Raw genomic sequence first — 23,179 nt, forward strand, 5'->3', positions numbered from 1 at the left:
AGCCCTAATCAGCAGCAGCTGTCCGGTGCAGTCGGCGAAGAGATCGCACATTGCATACTTTAGTTATTGATATTAGAGAGTAAAACTTTGTATGATACTGGCTATGAAAAGGAGCAGACCCCCTGGAGAGAAGACCCCCACCTTTGGATTCCTTAGATTGAATCAACCTATTACCTGTCTGGCCTGGACCCACCCAACGTCTGGACCTATAGAAACAATCTACGTCATCTCTATTGTTCACAATGAAACACTGACTGTATATATATCAGCTGCATCTCACTGGGGCCTCAGTCAGCTCTGACACAATATTCTATACAGAATATTGTCCATCGGGTCCCGTGGGAGCGCAGCGAGCGCATGCGATTGCAGTGGTATGTATGTATTTAACTTTTGGTATTGGCTGTGCTGTACTGTACTTTATCATAATATAATAATGTATTGAATTGTTGACTATTTACATCTGCTAAAATAAATTACTTTGTGCTTTGGACACACATACAATTGATTGGGCAATGCTTATTTTAAAACGATAGAATTACTTTAATATAAGTCATCCCACCCTAACTGATCGCTAAACCCCACTTATCTAGATACTGGGAAAGAAATGTTATCTAAGCAACGGTGACTGTGGAATGATAGTTGGTGTCACAAGTGGGGGTCTGAGTATTTCAAAAACTGCTGATTTCCTAGGATTTTTACGTACAACAGTCTTTAGTTTACAGCGAGTGGTGCGCAAAATAAAAAACAGCCAGTGAGCGGCAGTTTTGTAGGCGAAAATGTTTTGTTACTGAGAGAGGTCAGATTAGAATACCACTGGTTCAAGCTGATATGAATGTTTAGCCAACAAATCTGCAGCAACTGAGTGAGGTCATCATGTCAACATGGACCAGTATCTTTAAGATATATTTCCAACACCTTAATATAACCGTGCCACAAATAATTCAGGCTGTGCTAGGGGCAAAGGGGGTCCTACCCAGTACTAAAAAGGTGTACCTACTAAAGTGGCCACTGAGTTTATATTACTATATTGTGTTGCCCTTCTCACTTGAACAGATTAAAAAGTGATTGTTCATTTTTTTTAAAATTAGGTTTTACACCACCATTGCCGAGATGATCTGATACATTAGGCAGAGAATACTTCAAGAATTGTGACTGGAACTGATTTCAAGCACTGTCTATGAAAATGAGATGCAGGAGTGAAAAATAGTATGGTTTCCACAGGAAGGTCCCTTTTTTAACTAAAGGTATGAATTGGGTATGATGAAATAAATATCAGTGATTAAACCCCTTTTTTGGAGTAGGAGCCTCACACAGTAATACTATTTGTCAGTCATACTATTAGTTATTCTTGTATCAAGATTGTTTTCTTTTATGTGTATTGGAAATGAAACAGCATTGCCATTCAGTTACGCAACTAGGTGAGAGGGGGAGAGAGAACATTGAGCTGTAAACTCATTCCACAAAAAGGTTAAAAAAACTGTCTTTCAATGAGAGAAATCACTAATAAAAAAAAAAAAACATAAGCCCATTAATAAACATGTTTACAAATGTCTACATATATGAATCTAAATAATATACTTGAAATAATTATAAGTACGAATGTGTACAGTATTAGGGAATTTGAATATGGGATATGTTAGCAGTATTAAGTAAATTATTGGCCTGTAATCCTGTTTCTTTTTAATCTTCATAAAAAACAACAACTTAGAAACATTGGGAGGAGGGGACTTCAATTAAAATTGATGTGCCACCGTGATGTCTGGCTGCACACATTGCTGTCTATTGTGAGCACCTCTACAGGGTGTGCAGAAAAATGAGCAGAAAAACATCACCATGGAGTGACTTCGCTGACTGTTATGAGGGCAGGTTTCTGTGTGCCAAATTTTTATCACAGATATCCTACGCATTACAAAGCTACTAAGTTTTATCAGCCTATTTTACACAGAGGTTACATAGTAGGATCATGGACTGCAGCAACAAAGAAAAGGGGATGTTGCATATAGAAACGGGGGTGGGGGCCTGTGACAGGATGGACCGCCTATGCCACCCTGTCTGTTGTTGCTGGGAACCAGCTGGGCTTACTTTGCCACCGTTCCCTTTCTTTATTCCTGTAACCTCAGTAGGAGGGGCTTAAGCTACTGCCACCACTGGACCCCTTAGCGGCATCCAGAACAGCGTCCTTCTGGGTAACTGTCGCTGCTAGTGTACACCCTTGCTAGTACACCTGGGCTGGTACCCCTGACCTCTTGCCTTCAGATCAGGGTTGCTGTGGATGGTACCCCTGGCCTATCACACTGGCCAGAGTTGCAGGTAGCGGACAAAGCGTTGGTACTGAAAAGCTGGGTCCAAACCTCAGAATCGCCGTAAACGGATTAGATTTGGGTCTAATCTGTAGATCACAGGAAATACAGCAGGGAAGAAGCTGTCAAAGCAGGATCTTGAAGCAAGTGATGCTTATTTGCTCAAGTGTCCGGAGAAGGACAGTTCACACTGCTTTAAAGGTACCAGTGATCAAAATGTCAGAAGAAACAGTAATACAGTTCAATGCAAATCAGTGCTCTACAGACTAGCTTGGCAGAAGGTAATCTGTCCTCCTGTCCCTTTAATCAATCTGGACTGATTCATGCAGCCTGCATGTGAATCAGCCCAGAGAGGTTTACACCTTTTTATACAGAACCTAGTGGCATGGGGGAGGATACTCCCCCCCCCCCCCCCTGTCCACGAGCTGCCAGGGAAAAGGGGTGGTTCTGCCCACTCTCCTTCCTGATGCCTGTGTTTAGGGTGGGAGATTTATCTTTTAATTCTCCCACCGAAAACTACCTCCAGGGACCTTGCTCCAGGATCCGGCTCTCCCCTCTGGCAGAAAATAGTACCAAAGGGAGAGAGGCCAGGTTCCGGCGCAGCAGCCCCTGCCTGCCACTAGCTCAGCTATGCGGCTTAGCCTCCGCTGACCCCCAGGAGGCGCTGCACCTCTTGGATCTATTTGTTTCCAGGAGGCTGGTGTGGAAGTCCCTCCGTCAGCCACTGAAGCTGGCTGCCGGAGGGTGAAGAATCCAGGGCTGCCTCTGCAGCCCCCTCTGGACCAAGGGAGAGGGTAAGTACTTTTATTTTATTATACACATATCAGTTACACATTTATCTACATTATACCCATTTTTACATTTACTATACACAAATGTTAACCCATTCAGCGTTTGTTTTTAAAGCGGCAATGGACGGACCTGGCACCTGGACTACATTATACAGGCAGCGGGTCCACCTATTGTCTCTTTAAAACCGGCAATCTCACTCTGGCCATTGTAACAGACGTCATTAGCCCTGAAGACATTTTAGAAACTCAGAATTTACATTGGACGGTAATTAAGCCTGTGGGGAATGATGTATGTCAGTTATATGGTGTTTATTTCCTCCTTGGCGGCCTTATAGTATTCAGAATTGTTACATCGGTCTAAGCTTTGTCGGCATTACTGGAGCCACAAAAACATACCCCACTCTTGTGGCATGAGCAGCGTACCCCCCTCTGCTGGGTACCAGGGACCACAAACCTACCTTCCCGGGCCCCGACTTAATTGGCATTCTTCCTAAAGCAGTGGAAGCCAGAGTCTTAAATAGACTCTGGTCCCTACACAGTGTTCACATAGCCAGTGCTGGTGCTTTTGTGTCACGCGGCTATGCCATGGCTATTCACGTCATCAACGCCATCTTAGGTGAGGCACTAGCCTCCTTACACTAGACTCCTCCACCCAGTGACCTTGCCTGCCGTCACATGGGGGCAGGGCCTAACTACCCTACTCTCCAAGAGTTATATTAGATAAACAGGCAAGCTAATGACTATTAGTGGATGCAAATGTGTTTGATTACACCATAAAAGGGTGAGAAAGGTGGACTGGTTGTTAGTACTTAACATGTTGGACAAAACATTATGGGCCCGAGTCATTATGGAGAGTGAAGCATAATACAGGAGTAACTTTCCAACCGTGTTGCATTGGAGGGGAGGTAAATTTAAAATGTGGGGGCAGATTTATAGATGGGGTAGGGCTTGCCCTAGATTATCTTTACATTTCAGTGTAAAAATAAAGCTATTGAGTATTTGTGTGCTACATGAAAAAAACAGCCAGTATTTAACTTATGTGAAAAATAATAAACTAATTTGCACCCCTTGCATTTTAACATGGTTTGTCCTGGAGAACATTGACTCCTTTTTTTTGCCTTACTTTCCTTAATGACTCTGGCCCTATTAGTCCAATTTAGCAATCTCTTAAAGGAAAATTATTAATAGTAACAGATACAAAATATTTCCTGTTTACCGATGATCACACAGCATTTAAGGCATTATTTGTAATACGAGTTCTTGCGTATTCATATTTCTGGCAACATTCATTATTAGAAATTTGAAACAAATTAGAGCCAAACCCTAATTTGCCCAAATCACATAGTAATCTAGTAATGTCATGCCAATTCACATAAACTGTATCCTTCCTATCACCAGAAAATAAAACTTCAGCCAGGTGAAGTATTCACAGCATCAAAATACATCAACATTTCATATAGAGCACCGCTGTCTTTATTCAGAATGTCTAAAAACCTATTGGTTTTATGGGTCGCAGCTGTTGTCAGATTATCTCTGGTATAAATGCTTCACTTTTACTCCAGGAAACATGCAGTTGTTCACCATGCCCTATTTAATTAAAAAAACAGCTCTTTACAACCACACTGGACACTACTGAAGATGGGACAATGCGTTTGTCTTTCTGTGATGTTAAAGCAGAAGTGAGAAATGTTTTATTGGTATCTTGGAAAGGAAAGCTATGTGCAAAGACTTTACCTTATGGACACTTTTTGGATTATCCAGCCATGCATAATACATTTCCTCTACATAATTTGAGTTGGTTCCACTTAAGAAAGGCTCTTTTGCTCCAGATGAATATACGCAGCATCTTGGTAGTAATGTCCTGAGGTTAGCGGTCTGCCTTACCAGCAAGCCAACGCTACATGGTTTCAACTTAACAGCAAGTGACCAGAAGTAGCTCATCTTCTTTCATTTAGAAGCCCACCTACAAAACAAATGGAAATTATTTTGCGTCCCATCACATAATATGCAATCTTATTCCATGGTTATATACAACGGTTGAAATTATTTGTTACCGTCAGGCTAGATGCCCAGTAGACATCATGGTGGCCGATGAAACCTATCATGAGCCCCTTACTAATTTGATGATACGTTTAAAGAATTTGAAAATAGTTTTTTCTTTCCCAAATAGCTCCAAGGGTTAGTTACTAATATTGCTCAAAGGTAAAATCTAAACCATAGTAACAAATCAGACATTAGCTCTATCTGTTTAATACAAGTTAAACAAAGAAAGAAAACATCTGACTGGTTGGTATTAGAGCAGCTATGCACCTTTGAGCAATGCTAGTAAAGAACATTCTCTCGAGTTAGTGACATACAGGTACTTTAGGACCAAGAAATCTCTGTGTTCACTGTTTGCATTGAAAGAGCTTAACCATGGCAGGGGCAGGAAAATAGAGTGCGTGAACACAAAGTTTAATTCGCTGGTGCTCAAAGCGTCCATGTGTCACTAATCTTCACCATCAATTGTATGAAGCAAATTTGCGTCTCCTTACCCCTTTTTGAACCCAACTAAAACAGTTTCTGGTCAAACCTTCAACTTCCTTAGCGGTACTTCTCTCCAATTGGTCCTAGCTCTAATTTTCTGCTTCTATACAGCTGCCGGACCCACCGGCACAAAACAGTTATTAAAATAAACAAAAACAAAAAAACAGAATATTAAAAAAGCTCCCCCCCCCTACCCCTCCCAAAACACTGGACCCTGCAGCACACAAAGGTTTAAAAGATTTAAGGAAAATAAAAAAAGTGTGTCATCCCCAATCAGATTAACTCTAGCGTTCCCAGCCCAGTGCCGGTAGTAGCAAAATCAGAAGGACGGCATTAGGCTATAGCCAGCCAGGCTGGTGGCATTATAGCAGAGGAACCTGCAGTGTTGGGTCCCCCTATCATGATTGTCAGCACAGGGCTGAATTCCATAGGGAGTTGGTGTCTGAAAAAAAAGTGCAACCCAAATCTTTTAAGCTTTCAAACCATAAAAATAATCAAGATCTTAGCTTACAATAATTGGATCATTTACAGATGAAGAACACAGAAGTGGGTAAGTATTACTGTTTTTTTATTTGCAAATAAGTTTAAAGGTGACAACGAGGTGAGTGGTTTATTTTTATTTTGTGCTGGGGCAGTACAGTACCCCAAGTGTTAGCATGTCCTGGTTGCCATTGGTATGCTAGTGCCTGTAGTATTACAAGAACCAGCATGTCCAAACTGTTAATGGCAACCTGGTCTTGCTGGGACCTGAAGTGCACGAACACAAAATGTCTTTTCTATGTAAACCTACTTTATTACCTCTAGAGAGGGGGCCCACACTTCTTTTTGCAGACCCCAACTCCCTAGGGAATCCAGTCCCATGCTGACCATTATGGAGCTGGTTGGCATTATGGCAGCGGGACCCCACGCTGCCGTTTCTACTGCTATAGTGCCACCAGCCCTGGCTGGCTAAGCCTAGTTCCAGGGGGTGCGGCAGCTGTATAGTCGGCGGACCCAATTGCATTGCTCGCTTAATGTCGGCAGTGTGATTGTCGACATTACAAACTATTGACAGTCACACTGTCTACATTTTAAGCTTGTCAACAAAAAGAATATGTTGGCATTTACCCTGTCGCCATTTTCGTGTTCACAGGATGTGTCAGAATATTCAACGTAGTTAATTCGTACCCAACCCTTTGGGTGAGTAGACATTGTGGAGGGCCCGAGCAGCATGTGAGGAAATCTGGAGGATGTTTCTTTGATTACATTTATTGTTCTAGCTTATTATAGAGGCTAATGGTAATGTCTGGCCCTTTGAAACATTAGTGGGCCACACATGGAGCTTGAAGTTTGCCAAACACAGAACTAGAAATATCTCAGAAAAGAAGGCACATATGGAATTTTAAGGTCACTGGAGGTTATTTACTTATGGGAGCAAAATGGACTAACTTGTGATTCCCAATGTAAACAAGTTTAACAGGCTGCCTAAAATTAAATATAATTTACCTCGCTTTTTCTATCTTACTGAACAAAATAGTTTTTATTTTATGTATTGTTTTGTTAGAACACACCTAATGTTTATGCTTCTAGTTAGTTTGTTGCAGCTAGTTGTTTCTGCTGTCAACTAAGTGGTTTAGAATGAGACTTAACATTTTTCAGAGTTAACATTAAAGAAGAGAAGCACTAGAACTCCACTAACTACATACTTGTCAACATTTGCTCTGAACACTAAGGGCCTGAGTCATTAAGGAGAGCAAAGCATAAAAAAGGAGTAACTTTGGGCAAAACCATGCTGTATTGTGCATTGGAGGGGGAGGTACATTTAAAATGTGGGGACAGAATTGAGGAAGGGCATGTCCTAGATCAACTTGAAATTTCAGTTTACAAATAAGCTATCAAGTATTTGTGTGCTACATGAAAAGACAGTATTTAACTTTTCTGCAAAATAATAAACTAATCTGCACCCCTTGCATTTTACCATGGTTTGTCCCCGGAAAATATTTACTCCTTTTTGTTCCCTTACTTTCCTTAATGACTCAGGCCCTAATACTTTAAAATTAACATCTCTATTTAGTGTTAAAAAGTGTAGAGAGTGCACCCTCTGGTATATATCCTCTCTTCCCCACTGATTACCTCCTCTCACGCACGTATCCAAGACTTCTCCCGCGCCGCTCCCCTCCATTGGAACAAGCTCCCCCGCTCCATCAGATCTTCCCCTAATCTGTCCTCTTTCAAACGAACATTAAAAACCCACCTTTTCCTTAAAGCCTTCCAATCTCATGCCTAAACTCCCACCGGTCGGCTACCTCTCTTTCTCATCCCTTCTTCCCTTCTCCCCCTTCCTCCCGTCTCTCCGTCTCATCCATGTGTCTGTCTGTCTTCCCCTCCCTTTAGATTGTTCGCTCCTTTGAGCAGGGCTCTCCTACCTTCTGTTTCAATCACTTTTAACTGCGCTCTCCAGCTACTCAGCTCACCTCCTCTCAGTCCCTCTGCCCTCTGTCTCCTCTCGCTTCTCTCCGCTCCCCTCAGTGACTCTCAACCTGTCATCCGTGCCCACCCTCTTGGGCCATAGTTACCTGCCTATACTCACTTTTCCCCTCCCTCCCTCTCTTTCATGCTGTGCCTGAGCCCCCAGAGTTATAGTGCTTACTGTTACTTGTACTGTGCTGTTTCACCTTGTACTGTGCCATTGTTTGTCCTTGTACGGCGCTATGGATACTTTGTGGCGCCCTATAAATAAAAATTAATAATAATAATAATATATATGGTATATATTTTTATACTTATAAATAAATACAACTCACAAAGCGGATTTAGGATCACAGTTACTATAATCAGTGCAGTAAATATCAAAAGGATATGCTACCTGGTGTGAGTGTAATAGCTTTTCTCTAGATCATAACTCATTAACCCTGGGTCCCATGCAATCACTCAAAATGTTCCTCATTCTGCCCAAAAACTTCCCATCCACGTCGCACTTCTGATCTTGTATGCATATTGCCACTCCCCTCTTGATATGCACTTTGGAACGAAAGATCTGTTTCCATCCACGAACTGTTCATTTCACAATCCCTCAACTTCCTTGCCATTACAGAAACTTGGCTTACTTCTTCTTACACTACATCCTCTGCAGTCTCCTATGCGGACTCTCCCTCAGCAACACTTCAAACTTAGAAACAGATGGTGGTGCAGTCCTACTTTCCCCATACCGAACCATCGTTCTCTACTGCCACAAAATTTCTTTCACTTACTTTATTTGGCCTCCCTAAGGGGACTTCATCTTCCACCCTCTTTGATAGATACTCCCTTAACCTAGTCTTTTTCCCATTCTCTGACCCCCTTCTTTACTAGCACAGTGACAAATAAATACTCTCAACCCTATAAATTTCACATTTTACTAAAACAAGTATTCTATCCTATAACCACCCTTTCCTGCCCTGATCAGACTGCCTCTTTCTCCAATAAATCAGTGACATCAGACTTAGACAAGAGAGCTGCAGCCACTACATATAGTCTCCAATGATCCAAACCTCAAATGGCACATCAAACAGATCTACCACCTGCAAAAGTGCTCCTATACTGCTGAGTGCCAGTGGAGGAAGCTTCACTGAAGCTAAAAGTGATCAATGATCTACTGACAGCAAAGTCTAAGGGCCATTTATACTGCTGGGGGTAAATGTATCAATCTGCGCATTCTTTAAATCGCCGATATCCGGCGACTTTGCAGGGCAGATTTAAAACGGCAGTGTCTTTACAGGAAAAAGTTGCCTGTTTAACGAATATCGGCGACTTGCAGAATGCGCAGGTTGATCCGTTTACCCCATGGACTACTCTGCTGCTATCAACACAGTTGATCACATTTTGTTTTTCCAGAACTTTCACTCCACTTGCTTTCATGACACAGTTCTTTGCTGGTTCACATCCTACTTATTAAAATGTTTCTTTAGTGTCTATCTATGGCACATCCTCCCCTTCACTCTATCTATTGAGGTCCCACAAGGCTCTGTTCTCGGACCTTTATATTTCTCATTGTACACCTCTGCTCTTGGTGAACCAATTTGGTCTCCAGTACCCCTTTTCGATGATGACACAAATCTACCTCTTCCCTATGTCACCTCATACTTCTGTACTCTCTCATGTAATTAACTGTTTTTCTGCTACCTTCACAAGGAACAATTTTCTCACTATCACATACAAAGCCCTCTTATCTTCTTAGATCTAACTCTGACCAGCATCTTGTCTCGTCTCCGGTAACCACCTGTCATTCCCTGCTCCTCCTCTTCTCAGCTGTCACTTCTTCCAATTAGATTGCAAGCTCTCTCATGAGCAGGGCCCGACCTATCCTTTGTTTTCATGTCTACATTTATTTTGTCTACCTTGTATGTCCCTGTTTTATGCAAGTCCTGTTTTACCCACTGCACGTAACTGCAAAGCACCAAGGCATCATACAAATCGACAACAAAATTTATAATAATAACAACAACAACAACAAACAACAATAGGCACAGATGTTTATTTTGTTACCATTTGCTCATGTATTTTGGGATGCTCCTCTCAGCCATCTTTTATTTAGTGGTCTCATTTCATCACCTCAGTCCTGGCCTCTGATACTCTCCATTCTATACTTCTTTTGGTGGCTACATTGCTTGTAAAACCTTTCTGTGGGGTTTCAGAATTTGTTCTCTTACATTTTCCCAGATATGTCAGTAGACCTCTACTAGCAACAAATTGGACAAATGAAACTAAGCCAGGACTTTAACTGTTATACAGAAAGTGAATTGCATCAAGCGTATGAGGAGCATCTGATGCTACCCAGGCAGGCCCTCTAAGTTTAACACTGAATGGCTGCCTTAGTTTGAATATGGGGGAATACCTGCCTGATGTGTGTTAAATCATTAGTCTCTCTCTTCTGTACTCCTTCCCTTGCACTTTTATCATCCCTATGTCTCCCCTCTTATGTCTGCTAATCTCGGTATAACTCTTGAGCCTGTATCTGATCACATTGTGGGCACTGGCTTTATCTAGGTACTTGAGGGTATAATTCTGTTATCTTCTGTAATCTGCTGATATAAATTATGGATAAGAGTTCTCTGATTGTGGTAAACAAATAGCATTAAAATAGCTACTTTCATGTTAGAAGTGATATTTAATTTTAAACCTCAAAAATCCTTATCGAATCTGTCTTCTATCTTTAATAAACTGTACATATATTATCAGGAGTTGCCAGTGAAAACAAAAAGCCAGAAGATGTAGAAGCAGCTTTTGGTTTACTATTAAGTCAGAAAAAAGTAAACTAAGTTTCATAGGCTATTTCAAGTACTTTCCAAACAGGTATAACAAAGATATTAGCAAAACGTTGTTTTGCAAACAATTTTAAAATAAGTTTTGGTATAATTCGTGTTTATAGAGCCTCATATACAATGATATGTTACTTACTGAATGCCAACTTGTAAAAAATGCAAGATAAAGATGTTGCTGCTGAGAACATAACCCATCTGCACTAATTAGAACTCTTTAATTTATATATGCAGCACAGCACTGCCAAAATATCCATTTTCATAGTTTATTTCTATTAAACAATTTTCTGGCAATGTTTTCAATTTCTCTGAAACGATGTGCCTAAAATAATAAAATGACACATATTCATTATGATAAAAAATAGCGACTACCACAGTAGAGCAAAAAATGTATTTGATTTCATTAACTAAAGGTGCCAAGTCAGGGATCAGGTAAGTGCGAATGAATTTATTTCTTTTAGGATAAACTGATGTTAAGTAACCATGTCTCCTTGTTCAAGGACATTTAGAAATGCCAGGAAATGTATATTGTAGGAACACTTTGCATTCAAACTCTCGACAGCATGGCATGCAACCAAATGAATAAATCAAATATATCGTTAAAATATTGCAGGACTAGGTACTTAAGCTAATTCATCTTTTGAGCCACACAGACTTACTTAAAACATAGTTTTAGAACAGACTACCTGGGATGTGCCATGAAAGCCTGTCTACCAAAAAACTAAAATAAAATGCTCCCTCCAATAATTGCTCCAGCATAACCATAGGATCTGAAAGTAACTTATTCAGGTTTGTGTATTGTACCAGAATTAAACGTAGATATAAGCCGACCCCTACAAAGAAATGTAACAACCACCTCATATACATAAAAAAAAGACTGCATTACCAGTCAACTAAAATGGTGGCAGTTATACAAGCAAAATCAGCAGTGGCACAAAAAAAATGGTCCACACACATCTAAAATGTTTTCTGTCTACCGGTGACCAGACAAACAGTACATGAAGAAAGAAAGGAGGTGTGTATGTAAGGATAAGGCAGAGAGACTGTCTGAATAACCAAAGGTTAGCAGGCCCTCTAATTAATGAACTGAATTCACAGGTAAAGCTCACACTTTCACCAGAAAAGACTGAAGAACTTTGATGCACAGCGCTTGTTTTCCTACAAGTCAGACTTCTGAAGCATCCGGAGTCACAATAATAGTCTACATAGGTTCCTATAACTGGTTTAATGCACTTGACACCTCTATAATAAATAAAATCAATGTTTATTTATAGGGTGCAACAAAACTCAACAACGCCGTACAGAGTGGTAGTACAATCAAGTAGACACAATTCAAGTAACATCACATAGCACGAGTGACAGAGAACAAACAAGGATTAACATTACCCAAGTAGTATTACAAAAGGCAAATGACATAAATAACAATGTGCAGGTAGCATCGTTGGCTACAGAAATAACGGAGGACATGAAAGAGACATTGTACAGCAAGGCTGGATGACAGTAGGGAGAGCTAAACTGCGATGATGCTGCATTAAGAAACAAGAAGGGAGGGAGGAGACATGGGGAAGATGAGTGATTACATTCCAAATGGGAGTAGTTGAAAAAGAACTTGGTAAGGGTGACACGTATGGAAGAAAGTCTGATAGAATGAGGGAGAATGTTCCAAACACGTGGAGCAGCAAAGGAAAAGTCTTAGAGGTGGGAGTGAGATACGATTACCACATGGGAGATGAGGTGGTGGTCGTTGGCTTAATGGAGAGGGTGAAAGGAAGGATGAGGTTAGAGATGTAGGGGAGAGAAAAGGGTAAAAGCTTTGTAGGGGGGTGAAGAGTTTGTATTGGATTGTAAAGGGAGCCAGTGTAAGGATTGGCAGATGGGAAGGCAGTAACAGAGCGGCGAGAGAATAAGACAGGAGGAGGTTACAATAGTTCAGGTGAGAGATGTTTAGTGGAATCATATTTTGGTGGTGTCGAGGGAGAACAAGAGCCTAATCCAATCTAATGTTCATAAAATGGAAATGAGACAGTGACTGGATGTAGGAAATGAAGGAGAAGGAAGAGTCGAGGAAAATGCCCAACAGGGAGATTGTGTTCAGCTTTGAGGACTTTCCCGATATATATAATTATGCAGCCTATGCACCATTTTAGGAGCCCTTCTCTGAATATTGTTCTATTTTATTCATGTATTTTTGGGGTGAGACATTGCTTGCATACCTGCATATCATCTGAAAAACTAAAACTCCAAGATCCCTTTTCTCTGCTGTTAACATGACATCACGATTCTGTACTCTGCTTTTGGAATTTTTGTCCCACATACATTATTTAACATTTGAATGTATATATTCTGTAATATTCTACACTTTAGTACATTTCTCTATTTTCTAAACGCACTGTACTTTTAAATTACACATTCTCAGTAAGTCATCCTATTCTAACTCTTTGCAACATCTGCAGAAAAACCAACCTTACAGCCCTATCTTCTGCCTTTATCCATTCAAATGTATAAATAATCTGGCTAAATCTGCAAACATAATCTGTATGGAAGATCAGAGGATGTCTTATGTCCAAGAAATCCACCTCAGCGACAGCCAGTAATGGTCAGTTCCCCAGGGCCAAGATCATGAAGAAGTTATGAATATACCACTGCAAATGTGAGTTACCACAGATTTAAGATTACAATTTTCTACAGGATCTAACACAAAGTACATCTAACAAAAAGCATCCAGTTTTTACAACTGTTAATGTTATGTTTTTAAAAATAACAGAGAATCTATATCCGTGATGGGCATCGGGCGTCCCTCTGATCCTTCACCTGCGGCCCCCTGCTTTGTCAGATTTGATACACTTGTTTAAAATGCCTGCTGATATGTTATTGCAAATAGGTTCCTGTTTCTTTGATTACATATAATGTTTTAACTTATTCCTGAGAATAAGGGTAATGTGCAGCTCTTTTGAAGGTCAGACAACCATCCTTGTGCCCGTGAAGATTGCCCATCACTGATCTTTAGGTACAACTTGCAGTATGGAAAGTAGGTTTATTTATTTTTTACAAGAGTATGTAATCCTTAAATTCAATAGATTTTGGCATTTGAATACAGTGACGGGCAACAAGTGGCCTTAAGGCTGCATGCGGCCATCCAAGCCTTCACCTATAGTCCCCAGCTGCTTCCTGCTTTAATATCAGAAGTGTTTGCTATAGCTGGCAACACTTGTTCCATCTTACATTAAAATACCTCCCGATGTCATTACAGATGTGTCCCTTTGATTAAATGTAATGTTTTAACTTATTACTAAGATTAAGAGTAATGTGCAGCCCTTTTGAAGGTTAAAGGGTCATGCATGTGAATCCTGAAATGTATCAGATCGCCCATCACCATTCTAATTGCTACTGTGACATACAAATAATGACATGTAAATCTGCTACCCCCCCCCCCCCCCCCCCCAAAATAGCATGGTCATATTTAGCCCAAAATTAGATTCACTTTGTACAAATGCCAAAAAGCCAGCCATAATCTCAATTCCAATCTCAAAGAGGGAGAGACATCATGATTGGATAATTATTATTATTATCATCATCATTTATTTGTTAGGCGCCACAAGGTTTCCGCAGCGCCGCACATAGTACAAACAGTAGACTATACAAGGTATAACAGTACAAAGCAATAAACAAAAGTACCAATACTTCAGAAACTCCAGGCAGGCAGATGCAATAGACACGGAGCAGAAGAACGGGTAAGGAGACAGGAGGGAAGAGGGCCCTGCTCAAGCGAGCTTACATCCTAAGGGAGGGTTAAACAGACCAGGCACAAGAGGAGCCAGTTGAGGGAATGGGAGAGAGGAGAGAATGAGTGGAGGAGATGGGGGTTAAGTGGATGGTTGGTAGGCTTTGAGAAAGAGGTGAGTTAATAATAAATGATAATAAAGTTATATCAATTTCTGTTATATTCTGTACTCTCTGGATTGTATCAGTGCATGTCTGCTAATATGCATCTGGTAATCACATTGACCCTGTATCTAATATTCCAAACTTTCTTTTCAGAATATTAATGCATATTTATTCCAAGAAAGTATGTTTGCATTCCATTTATAGAAGACAGCTATAATTTACAAATTAGATTCCATTGCAAATATTGATTAGAGGTTAAGCATGGATATGGTTAAACATGTCACACACATTCCAACAACACTCTCCAGTAATGCTGAGTCGTCACAGCCTAGCAATCATTTACCTTTGCACAGAAAACCAAATATTAGAAGCGCCCATTTTGGCATTATCAGTGTAGTAACATTAACTGTCAAGTTTCGAAACATAAACCTGCGTAGTCTTTACAAACGCGCATAAAGAGACTTATAGGCGTAACGATGCTACTGTCAGGGTCATTCGGTCGTTTCCAACCCTTTCTGACACCGTTTACATAGTTAAAGCTATAACAAGGGTGCATAAAACGCACATCCTCAGCGCTCGTATCCTGTAATATATTTCACGGGGACATGTTTACCTGCGGTTGGCTCATGTGCTACTGATGCCGCAGGAACGTTCCGTATAGAAGCTTTGTGACGTAACAAAGACGAACGTCTGGCGTAGAGGACTAGAAGGAGGAGTGAGGTGTGGGAGGATCGTAGCTCGATTACATATTGGATAGGTACGGTGCTATCCTTGGTGCTGAAACATTTAGCTATGTGCTGGTGGTGGACGACTATTTAATAGAAACACTAGTAGTAGTAGCTTGAATCCTAACAAAAGTAACATATGGTACACAGCATATACAAGATTCTTAAAACGATCTTAAACTTTGTTGTGTATATACATTGTTTATGTACTAGTTAAAATTGTACATAAATGTATACAGGGGGCAGACTGGCAAATTTTAGCCTGCTGAGGGTGAGTCTCTGCTCAGCAGCCAATTTGGAATATTTTTAAAGGAAAAAAAATGGAGGTAGCTCATTTTTCCAGCCCAAGGTAAGCTACAATATAATCAGTCCGGGGACAGATGCCACCTTGCCCCCCAGCCCAGCCCCAGCCAGCCCCTGAAAGTTTCTCTGTGATGGTGCTTGCTTTAGACACCGTTAGAACATTTTCCTTTTCTCTTATCTGGTGTTATTAAGGCTGATGTGTACCACTTTTCCCAGTACAGTCCTATTTTTTTCCACTGGAATCTACAACAAGTCATGCTTATTTTCTCTGTTGTGAAAAGGTTGCTTTAACAATTTTACTACATTTGGCGTTCAAAAAGTAAGGGTGGCTTTCATGGACTGACTAAACTTCATTTCATGTTAGGTGCCCATTTATAGGTTGCAAACTTATGGCACACTTAGATATTGCATATTTGTAATTTGTCATATTGACTTGATAAGATTTTGAAAATATTTACAGTATTCTTCCACCAGAAACAGAGATTCCTTTCAGTGGCCTCGGTTCCAGACACTTCTACATGCTAGATTGAAGGTTGCACATATGTTAAGACACATGCAAATCAAAATGCTGATGTGGAAATGCGAGTGTGCAGGTGCATCTTTGTTTATCAACAAAGGGCCTGATTCATCTTCTTGCGTGAAATTGCTTTGGACATGCTCAGAAATGGACTTTACGCCTGGAACGCAATTTCATGCAATTCATATCCAAATGCAAGTTACACCTCCGACTGCATATGATGTGAAGGATTCAAGATCTAGGAATCTCTGAGGTACGTTTTTGGGGGTTTTTTGCTGTATAATTTGCACCAGCTACAGGGCAGGTGTAAGTGCTGATTGGCGCATATACATGTCAGAACATGTGTTTGCAAGTAAGAGAAACTGTAAAAATACATTTTATGTACAGTATCCATTAAGAACATCCTGAATTCCTGTAAAAAATAAAATGTTAATGTATTTAACATTTTTTTTCCCATGCCTTCTGATAGGACTATTTTGCACATATGTATTGTGTATATCATGCAGTGTGTTCTGTCTATCTGCATACAGCAAGTTAAGTATAGCCAGAACATACTTGTACCCATATTTAAATGGAAACGTTTCTGAGGTGGACTTGTACTTGAATATGGGTGTACATTACTGCAATTTACATCCGATTTTTAAAAATGCAAATTGCATTTACATTGGGTTCCAAGATGAATCAGGCCCAAACTGAGTATTTTAGACCCTTACTGTACAAACTAACATGCAGTGAATTGATAGCTATGTGTTCCCATATAAAAACAATACAAGCTGAGAGTGAGTGGTCAAATGTAGTTCTAATAACCATTCCATATCAAGACAGAATATTAGCTTGTTGGCTTTCGGTCACTGATTTATCCACATTTATTTGTGGGATAACATAAGTTATAAGAAAGCCTATGCAAGATCTGTAGGCAAACCTATGGTAATTGCAGTGTTTGGCAACTGATATACCAGCAAGTAGGCTTGGCACATTTTCATGACACAGGTAGGCATATGAAATTGCTGCCCTAACCCAATGTCAGAACTGAAGATAATTTTGATATAGCTGTAGTATGAGGAATGCTTTTTCTATACATAGGTTACTGTTTTAGGGAACATAATAAACTTATTTTGCTACTAAAACCTGCTGAATCTGTCTGCTCTCTCACTCAGATACCAGTGGCAACGGAGTTTGAACAGATGGATAAAAATGTAGATGTTGGAGTACAGTACTTTTGAAATGTGCAATCTTGCAGGGCATGACTGAGAGTAAACGAAAGGTCTGAGAATTTAAACTCATGACAACAGTTAAAACACAACAAGTAGAACTCAATCTTGCCCTGGTATACATGGCAAATTAGCAAACATAAAAACTGCACAGCCTGTGATATTTTTAGGCTAAATATCTTCAAGTATGCACCACCTCTCCTATCAGTAACAGCAGACAATCTGACACCTAACACCTTATCTGTTTGTACTACACCATAAAAATCTCTGTTCCTATCACATATGTTCATTCATCAGTATTCTTCTCCTATGTTTGTATTTTTTGTGTTTTATATGGTGTATGCCATAGACTCTGGAGCTTATGTAGGAGTTCCTCATCATCAGCAGCTATTTATATAGCTCCACTAATTCTGCAGCGCTGTACAGAGAACTCACATCAGTTCCTACCCCATTGGAGCTTACAGTCTAAATTTTCTAACTTACTGAGAGACTAAGGTCAATTTATTAGCAGCCAATTAACCTACTAGTATGTTTTTGGTGTGTGGGAGGAAACCGGAGCACCCAGAGGAAACCCACGCAAATACTAGGAGGACATACAAACTCCACACAGATAAGGCCATGGTCAAGAATTGAATCCATGACCCCAGTGCTGTGAGACTGAAGTGTTAACCACTAAGTCACCGTGCTGCCCAGGAGTTAGTCACAAGTCCAAAACAGAGGCACAAAATGTGCTTTTCAGTACTGCTAATGCACAATAAAAAGGAACATATCTGAGTCTTTATGCAGTTCAACTGGCAATAAAACCTCTTTTTCAGACATATCTGCCACTACGTCACAGTCTGAATCCATACGTAATTACTCAAACATGCCCTTACTGTACATTGCCTAAGTTAGAACACCTCTTCCCTTCCGTGACATGACACTTCAGATGTATGTAAGAGCTAAAAATTTGCAGGACTGAGTTAGGATTTGCATGTAATTTGCATGTGATTGCTTTCATCCTTTTCCCAGTTTGATACTTTCATATGCATTTTGCAACAGTGTTCTAATTCACCCTTTCTTGACATCTTGGGGCGATCAGCGTATCAGTCTCTGTTGGATATATGCGCCCTCCCTAATGCTACTGAGGGGCTCTCTGAGGTAGTGTCAGGAATCACACAGAAACTACAGGATTCATACAGTCAAATTGATTTGACTCTGCCTGCAATGGAGGGGCAGAGTTTAAAGAAAGGTAGGTTTTCTCCAGGGACACCTGCAAGGCGATATGAACTTGGCTACTATCCCTCTGCAGGTTTCAGTCCTCTGTGCAGGTATTGGACATGATTGGCAGGTAGACATACTAGGCATGAATGCAGGATAGTGAATAACCCAGAACTCTACTGGTACAATTTTCCTGAAAATTGTGTCTTAAATAGATAAACAGGAACACACTGGAAATGATTAAATTAACCAGGGACCCACTTGAATGGAATATACAGTAGAACACTGGAGTGGAATATCCAGGAGCACATGAAGGAGTCAGGAGCCAACTAAGTAAACCAGAGACTACAATCAACTTACACCATCTTCCTAAAAATGGTGCCTTAAATAGATTGGAGACAATAGGGAGTGGGGAGGAAGGGTCCATTAGAACAGAAGCTGATTTTATGAATGGAACGGGCATGTGAGCTACTATGCATACCCAGGAAATATAAGATGGCGCCCGTCATCTCATCACACCATCGGTGTCACTGGAGGAGATAGCCAGTGCTGCCTGAAGAAAGAAGTTGAGCATGCCGGACACTGGTACCTGCATCAGAGGGTCCGGCGCATGACAGGTAGGTCCTCACCTGTCCAGATTTATATTGCTGTGATAGCATTTACATGCTGGCCTCCTGGTCCTGTACCTTCTGCTCCTGTTTTTTCCTGGCTCCTGATCCCGGCTCTGCGTTACAGTAACTTCTGACTCCTGACCCCTCCCTCTGCATTATGGTAACTTCTAGCTCATGAACCCTGGCTCCTCACTATGGTAACTTCTGACTTACGATTTCAATTGGTACTGGTGCCTGACTCTGGCTTCTGGTGGATTCTGGCACATACTACTCGGATTGGTTTTCGAACACCTCCTTCTGAAGCACGCTACTCTAAGGTAGCTCTACTACAGTTGTAGAGTGAGTACATACTCATGGTACAGCATTTGTTTCAACCACACTGCGGGGCTCTGGGCCTGTCTCAATAGTGCCGTTGTTCTTTCTGAGTTCTCAACTGTTTGTGCCTTTCCACTATGTTACCAACAACCTGTCTTCATACCTGCCTCAAGTGAACATCACTTATACCAGAGACAGTTTGCTATTGTGAATTAGTATCAGAGATACTTCTACATTATGACTTTGTCAGGAACACTTCTGCATTACCAGTGACTGTCTGCTGCCAGAGATTTTCTGCTACACTGTGTATCTCCATATTTGTCTGCTTATTACGGTTTCTTGTTCATCGCTGTGTTACTGTTATGTTCAGCTATTATCCTGTGTATCATTATTGTCAGTGTATTCCTAACCGTCTTAATAGCCTCAGTTGTGTACATTCACTTTCTGAGCATGCACAATGTAAAAAAATGCAAATGGGCATAGATCTCACTCTGATTCAGTCCTGTTATGTCTAGCAAGACTATCACTCTCCTACCCAGCAAACATTATAATACCTAGAAAATATCAAACATTAAAAAATGACAGCATTACCATATTATTATTATTATTATTGTGTTTTGTTTATAAGATGCCACAAAAAATCTGTAGTGCCATATGTGAAAGTAAGAGTAGTATACCATGCACAGACAGCAATGATTGGTAATACATTACATAATGCATTATTAAACTAAAGATAATTGTAGAAAGACCAGACATCAAGTAATAAACAGATTACACACAGATAACTTGGTTATGCATATCAAGTTATTTATGGGACAAAGAGTAAGAGTTATGCTAATGTACAATGTTTACCCATAGGCTCAAGAAAACAGGGCTAGGGAAGCAGGCCTAGAGGTACTGAGGTCGTGCAATAGTAGAAAAAGAATACAAGGAAAGAGAGCCTTACTTGTGAGAACTAGCATCCGAAAGGGAAGGAGAAGACACATATAGGATGACACCGAGTGGGGGAGTAGGACTGATATTGTCACAAATCGGGATCTTAGCCGCACTTACCTCATCCGCCGCTGTCATATCACGGCTACCTGGGTCCCTTCTGGTCATCTGCAGCATTCCCGTTCTCCACACCTTCATTTGTAAACAAACACATACTGTCTGTCCTGCTGCATGGGCGCGGCCATCTTGGATGCAGTCAGGTGATCAGTCCAAACCAACCAGATTCAGAAGCTGTGATCACATGAACTGATCAGCCAATAGTTGTTTGGGACATCCTATTTAAACCTGCTGCTGTGATCTGTTCATTGCCAGAACAACACACTTCTCTCCAGAGGATAGTTCTTGGCTCCAGTGTTCCTGACTGCATTACAAGTGCAGTAATCCTGTCTGCACTCCTGAGTGCAGTGTTCCTGACTGCATTACAAGTGCAGTGTTCCTGACTGCATTACAAGTGCAGTGTTCCTGTCTACATTTCCAGACTGCTAATTCCCCTGCTATATTCTACAATCAGCACGAACATGAGCAAGAAGTTCATCCAGGCTGCTAAGTTCTGTTTCACTCCTGCTCCAGCTAGTCCCAAGGGTCCCGAATCGGATCAAGAAATTCAGACGACCGTGACAGTTTGTTCTGGCCTAATGGATCCGCTAGGGGAACATACCCCGAGGGAGGACTTTGTCCAAATATTAGCTGAACGTATTGAGAGACAAGAAACTAACCAGGGGCAAATTTTGAGATTGCTGCAGGATGTTTCTACACGTATGGATACCTTGCAGTTATTCCGCAGTCAACCATCCCATACTCCGCCTGAGCCAGTAATACCTGCTTCACTACTTACTTCATCCAGACTCCATCTTCCCACGCCAGCTAAATACAATGGCGATCCGAAGAATTGCCGCGGGTTTCTCAACCAGTGTAGTATACACTTTGAATTACAACCCGGAAATTTCCCCACTGCACGTACCAAAACTGCTTATATTGTTTCGCTACTATCAGGGCAAGCTCTGGCATGGGCATCACCGCTCTGGGAAAAATCTGACCCAATTTTATTTGACATTGATAGCTTCCTGTCTACCTTCCGCAGAATATTCGACGAGCCTGGAAGAACAACGTCAGCCGCTTTAGATATTCTGCGCCTTCGGCAAGGGCAGCAGTCTGTGGGCCAATATGCCGTTCAATTTCAAACACTTTCCTCTGAACTATCTTGGAATAACGATGCTCTTGTTGCGGTTTTCTGGCAGGGCCTGTCTGACCACATTAAGGATGTATTAGCGTCTCGGGACTTACCTACAACGCTAGACCAATTGATTACCACCTGCAATCGGGTTGATCTTCGGTTCAGAGAAAGAGCTCTAGAAAAGAGGAAGCTGAAACACCCCAAGTTCCACCCTATTCAACGGGTCCGTGTACCGTCTCCTTTCCCTGAAGGACCCATGCAATTAGGCAAAGCACGTCTTTTACCCACCGAGCGAGAACGGCGAGTTAGAGAGAAACTTTGCTTATACTGTGCCAGTTCCGGACATCTGTTACATCATTGTCCTCGTAAGCCGGGTAAACACAACCTCCTAGCTGACGATGAGGAAGTGAGCCTAGGAGTGGCTCTTCGCTCCCCACAAGGCAAGGACTGTATTATCCCAGTCACTCTGAAACACGCTCAAGGCTCCCAATACATTTCAGCCCTGCTGGATTCTGGAGCAGCTGGGAATTTCATGTCTGCCAGATTAGCTGCTGAACTAGCCATTCCACTAGAGAAAATTCCAGTGACCATCTTTCTCTCTGCGGTTGACGGTAGCCGTATTCCAGGGGGTACCATTACGCATCAGACTTCTCCAGTGACGCTCCAAATAGGAGTTCTGCATTCCGAGTCTCTTACCTTTTTGGTCATCCCAGAAGCCACTAGCCCTGTGGTTCTCGGGTTTCCATGGCTTCAAACGCATAACCCCCATATTGACTGGTCGACTCCACAAATCCTGGCGTGGGCTCCAACTTGTTTCGGGTCCTGTTTACAACGTGTTCTTCCACATTGCTCCACCTCTGATAAGGAAGTTTTGCCAGTTCCTTCTGCCTACCAAGAGTTCACAGACGTTTTCAGTAAGCAGGCCGCTGAAACTCTACCACCTCATCGGGATTGGGACTGTCCCATTGATCTTGTTCCGGGTAAAACCCCACCGCGTGGCAGAGTCTACCCTCTTTCTATCCCTGAGACAAAATCTATGTCCGAATATGTAAAAGAGAACTTGGAAAGGGGCTTTATTCGCCCATCCTCTTCACCGGCAGGAGCCGGGTTCTTTTTTGTAAAAAAAAAAGATGGTGGATTACGTCCCTGCATCGATTACCGAGGTCTCAACGACATTACCATCAAGAACCGGTATCCTCTGCCCCTCATCACAGAGTTATTTGACAGAGTCAAAGGTGCGCAAATATTTACGAAGTTGGATCTCCGCGGGGCCTACAATTTGATCCGTATCAGGCGTGGCGATGAATGGAAAACCGCCTTTAACACCAGGGATGGGCACTACGAATATCTTG

General features: G+C 41.4%; 1 protein-coding gene across 2 annotated transcripts in view; it reads right to left on the reverse strand.

The window, feature by feature from the left end:
* The window catches only part of OGDHL (oxoglutarate dehydrogenase L), a 118,372-nt gene extending 102,893 nt beyond the window's left edge, over positions 1 to 15,479 (reverse strand). For both annotated transcript variants that reach the window (XM_075216997.1, XM_075216998.1), the window contains exons 1-2: positions 15,392 to 15,479; positions 4,826 to 5,054 (exon numbers count right to left, since the gene is read on the reverse strand). In XM_075216997.1, the coding sequence (XP_075073098.1) occupies positions 4,826 to 5,032 (207 nt within the window). In that variant the 5' untranslated portion in view covers positions 5,033 to 5,054; positions 15,392 to 15,479. The remainder of the gene's footprint in view (positions 1 to 4,825; positions 5,055 to 15,391) is intronic.
* Between the last annotated feature and the right edge of the window lie 7,700 nt (positions 15,480 to 23,179).

This window comes from Mixophyes fleayi, chromosome 6 (genome assembly GCF_038048845.1).
Source record: "Mixophyes fleayi isolate aMixFle1 chromosome 6, aMixFle1.hap1, whole genome shotgun sequence".
NCBI lineage: Eukaryota > Metazoa > Chordata > Amphibia > Anura > Limnodynastidae > Mixophyes > Mixophyes fleayi.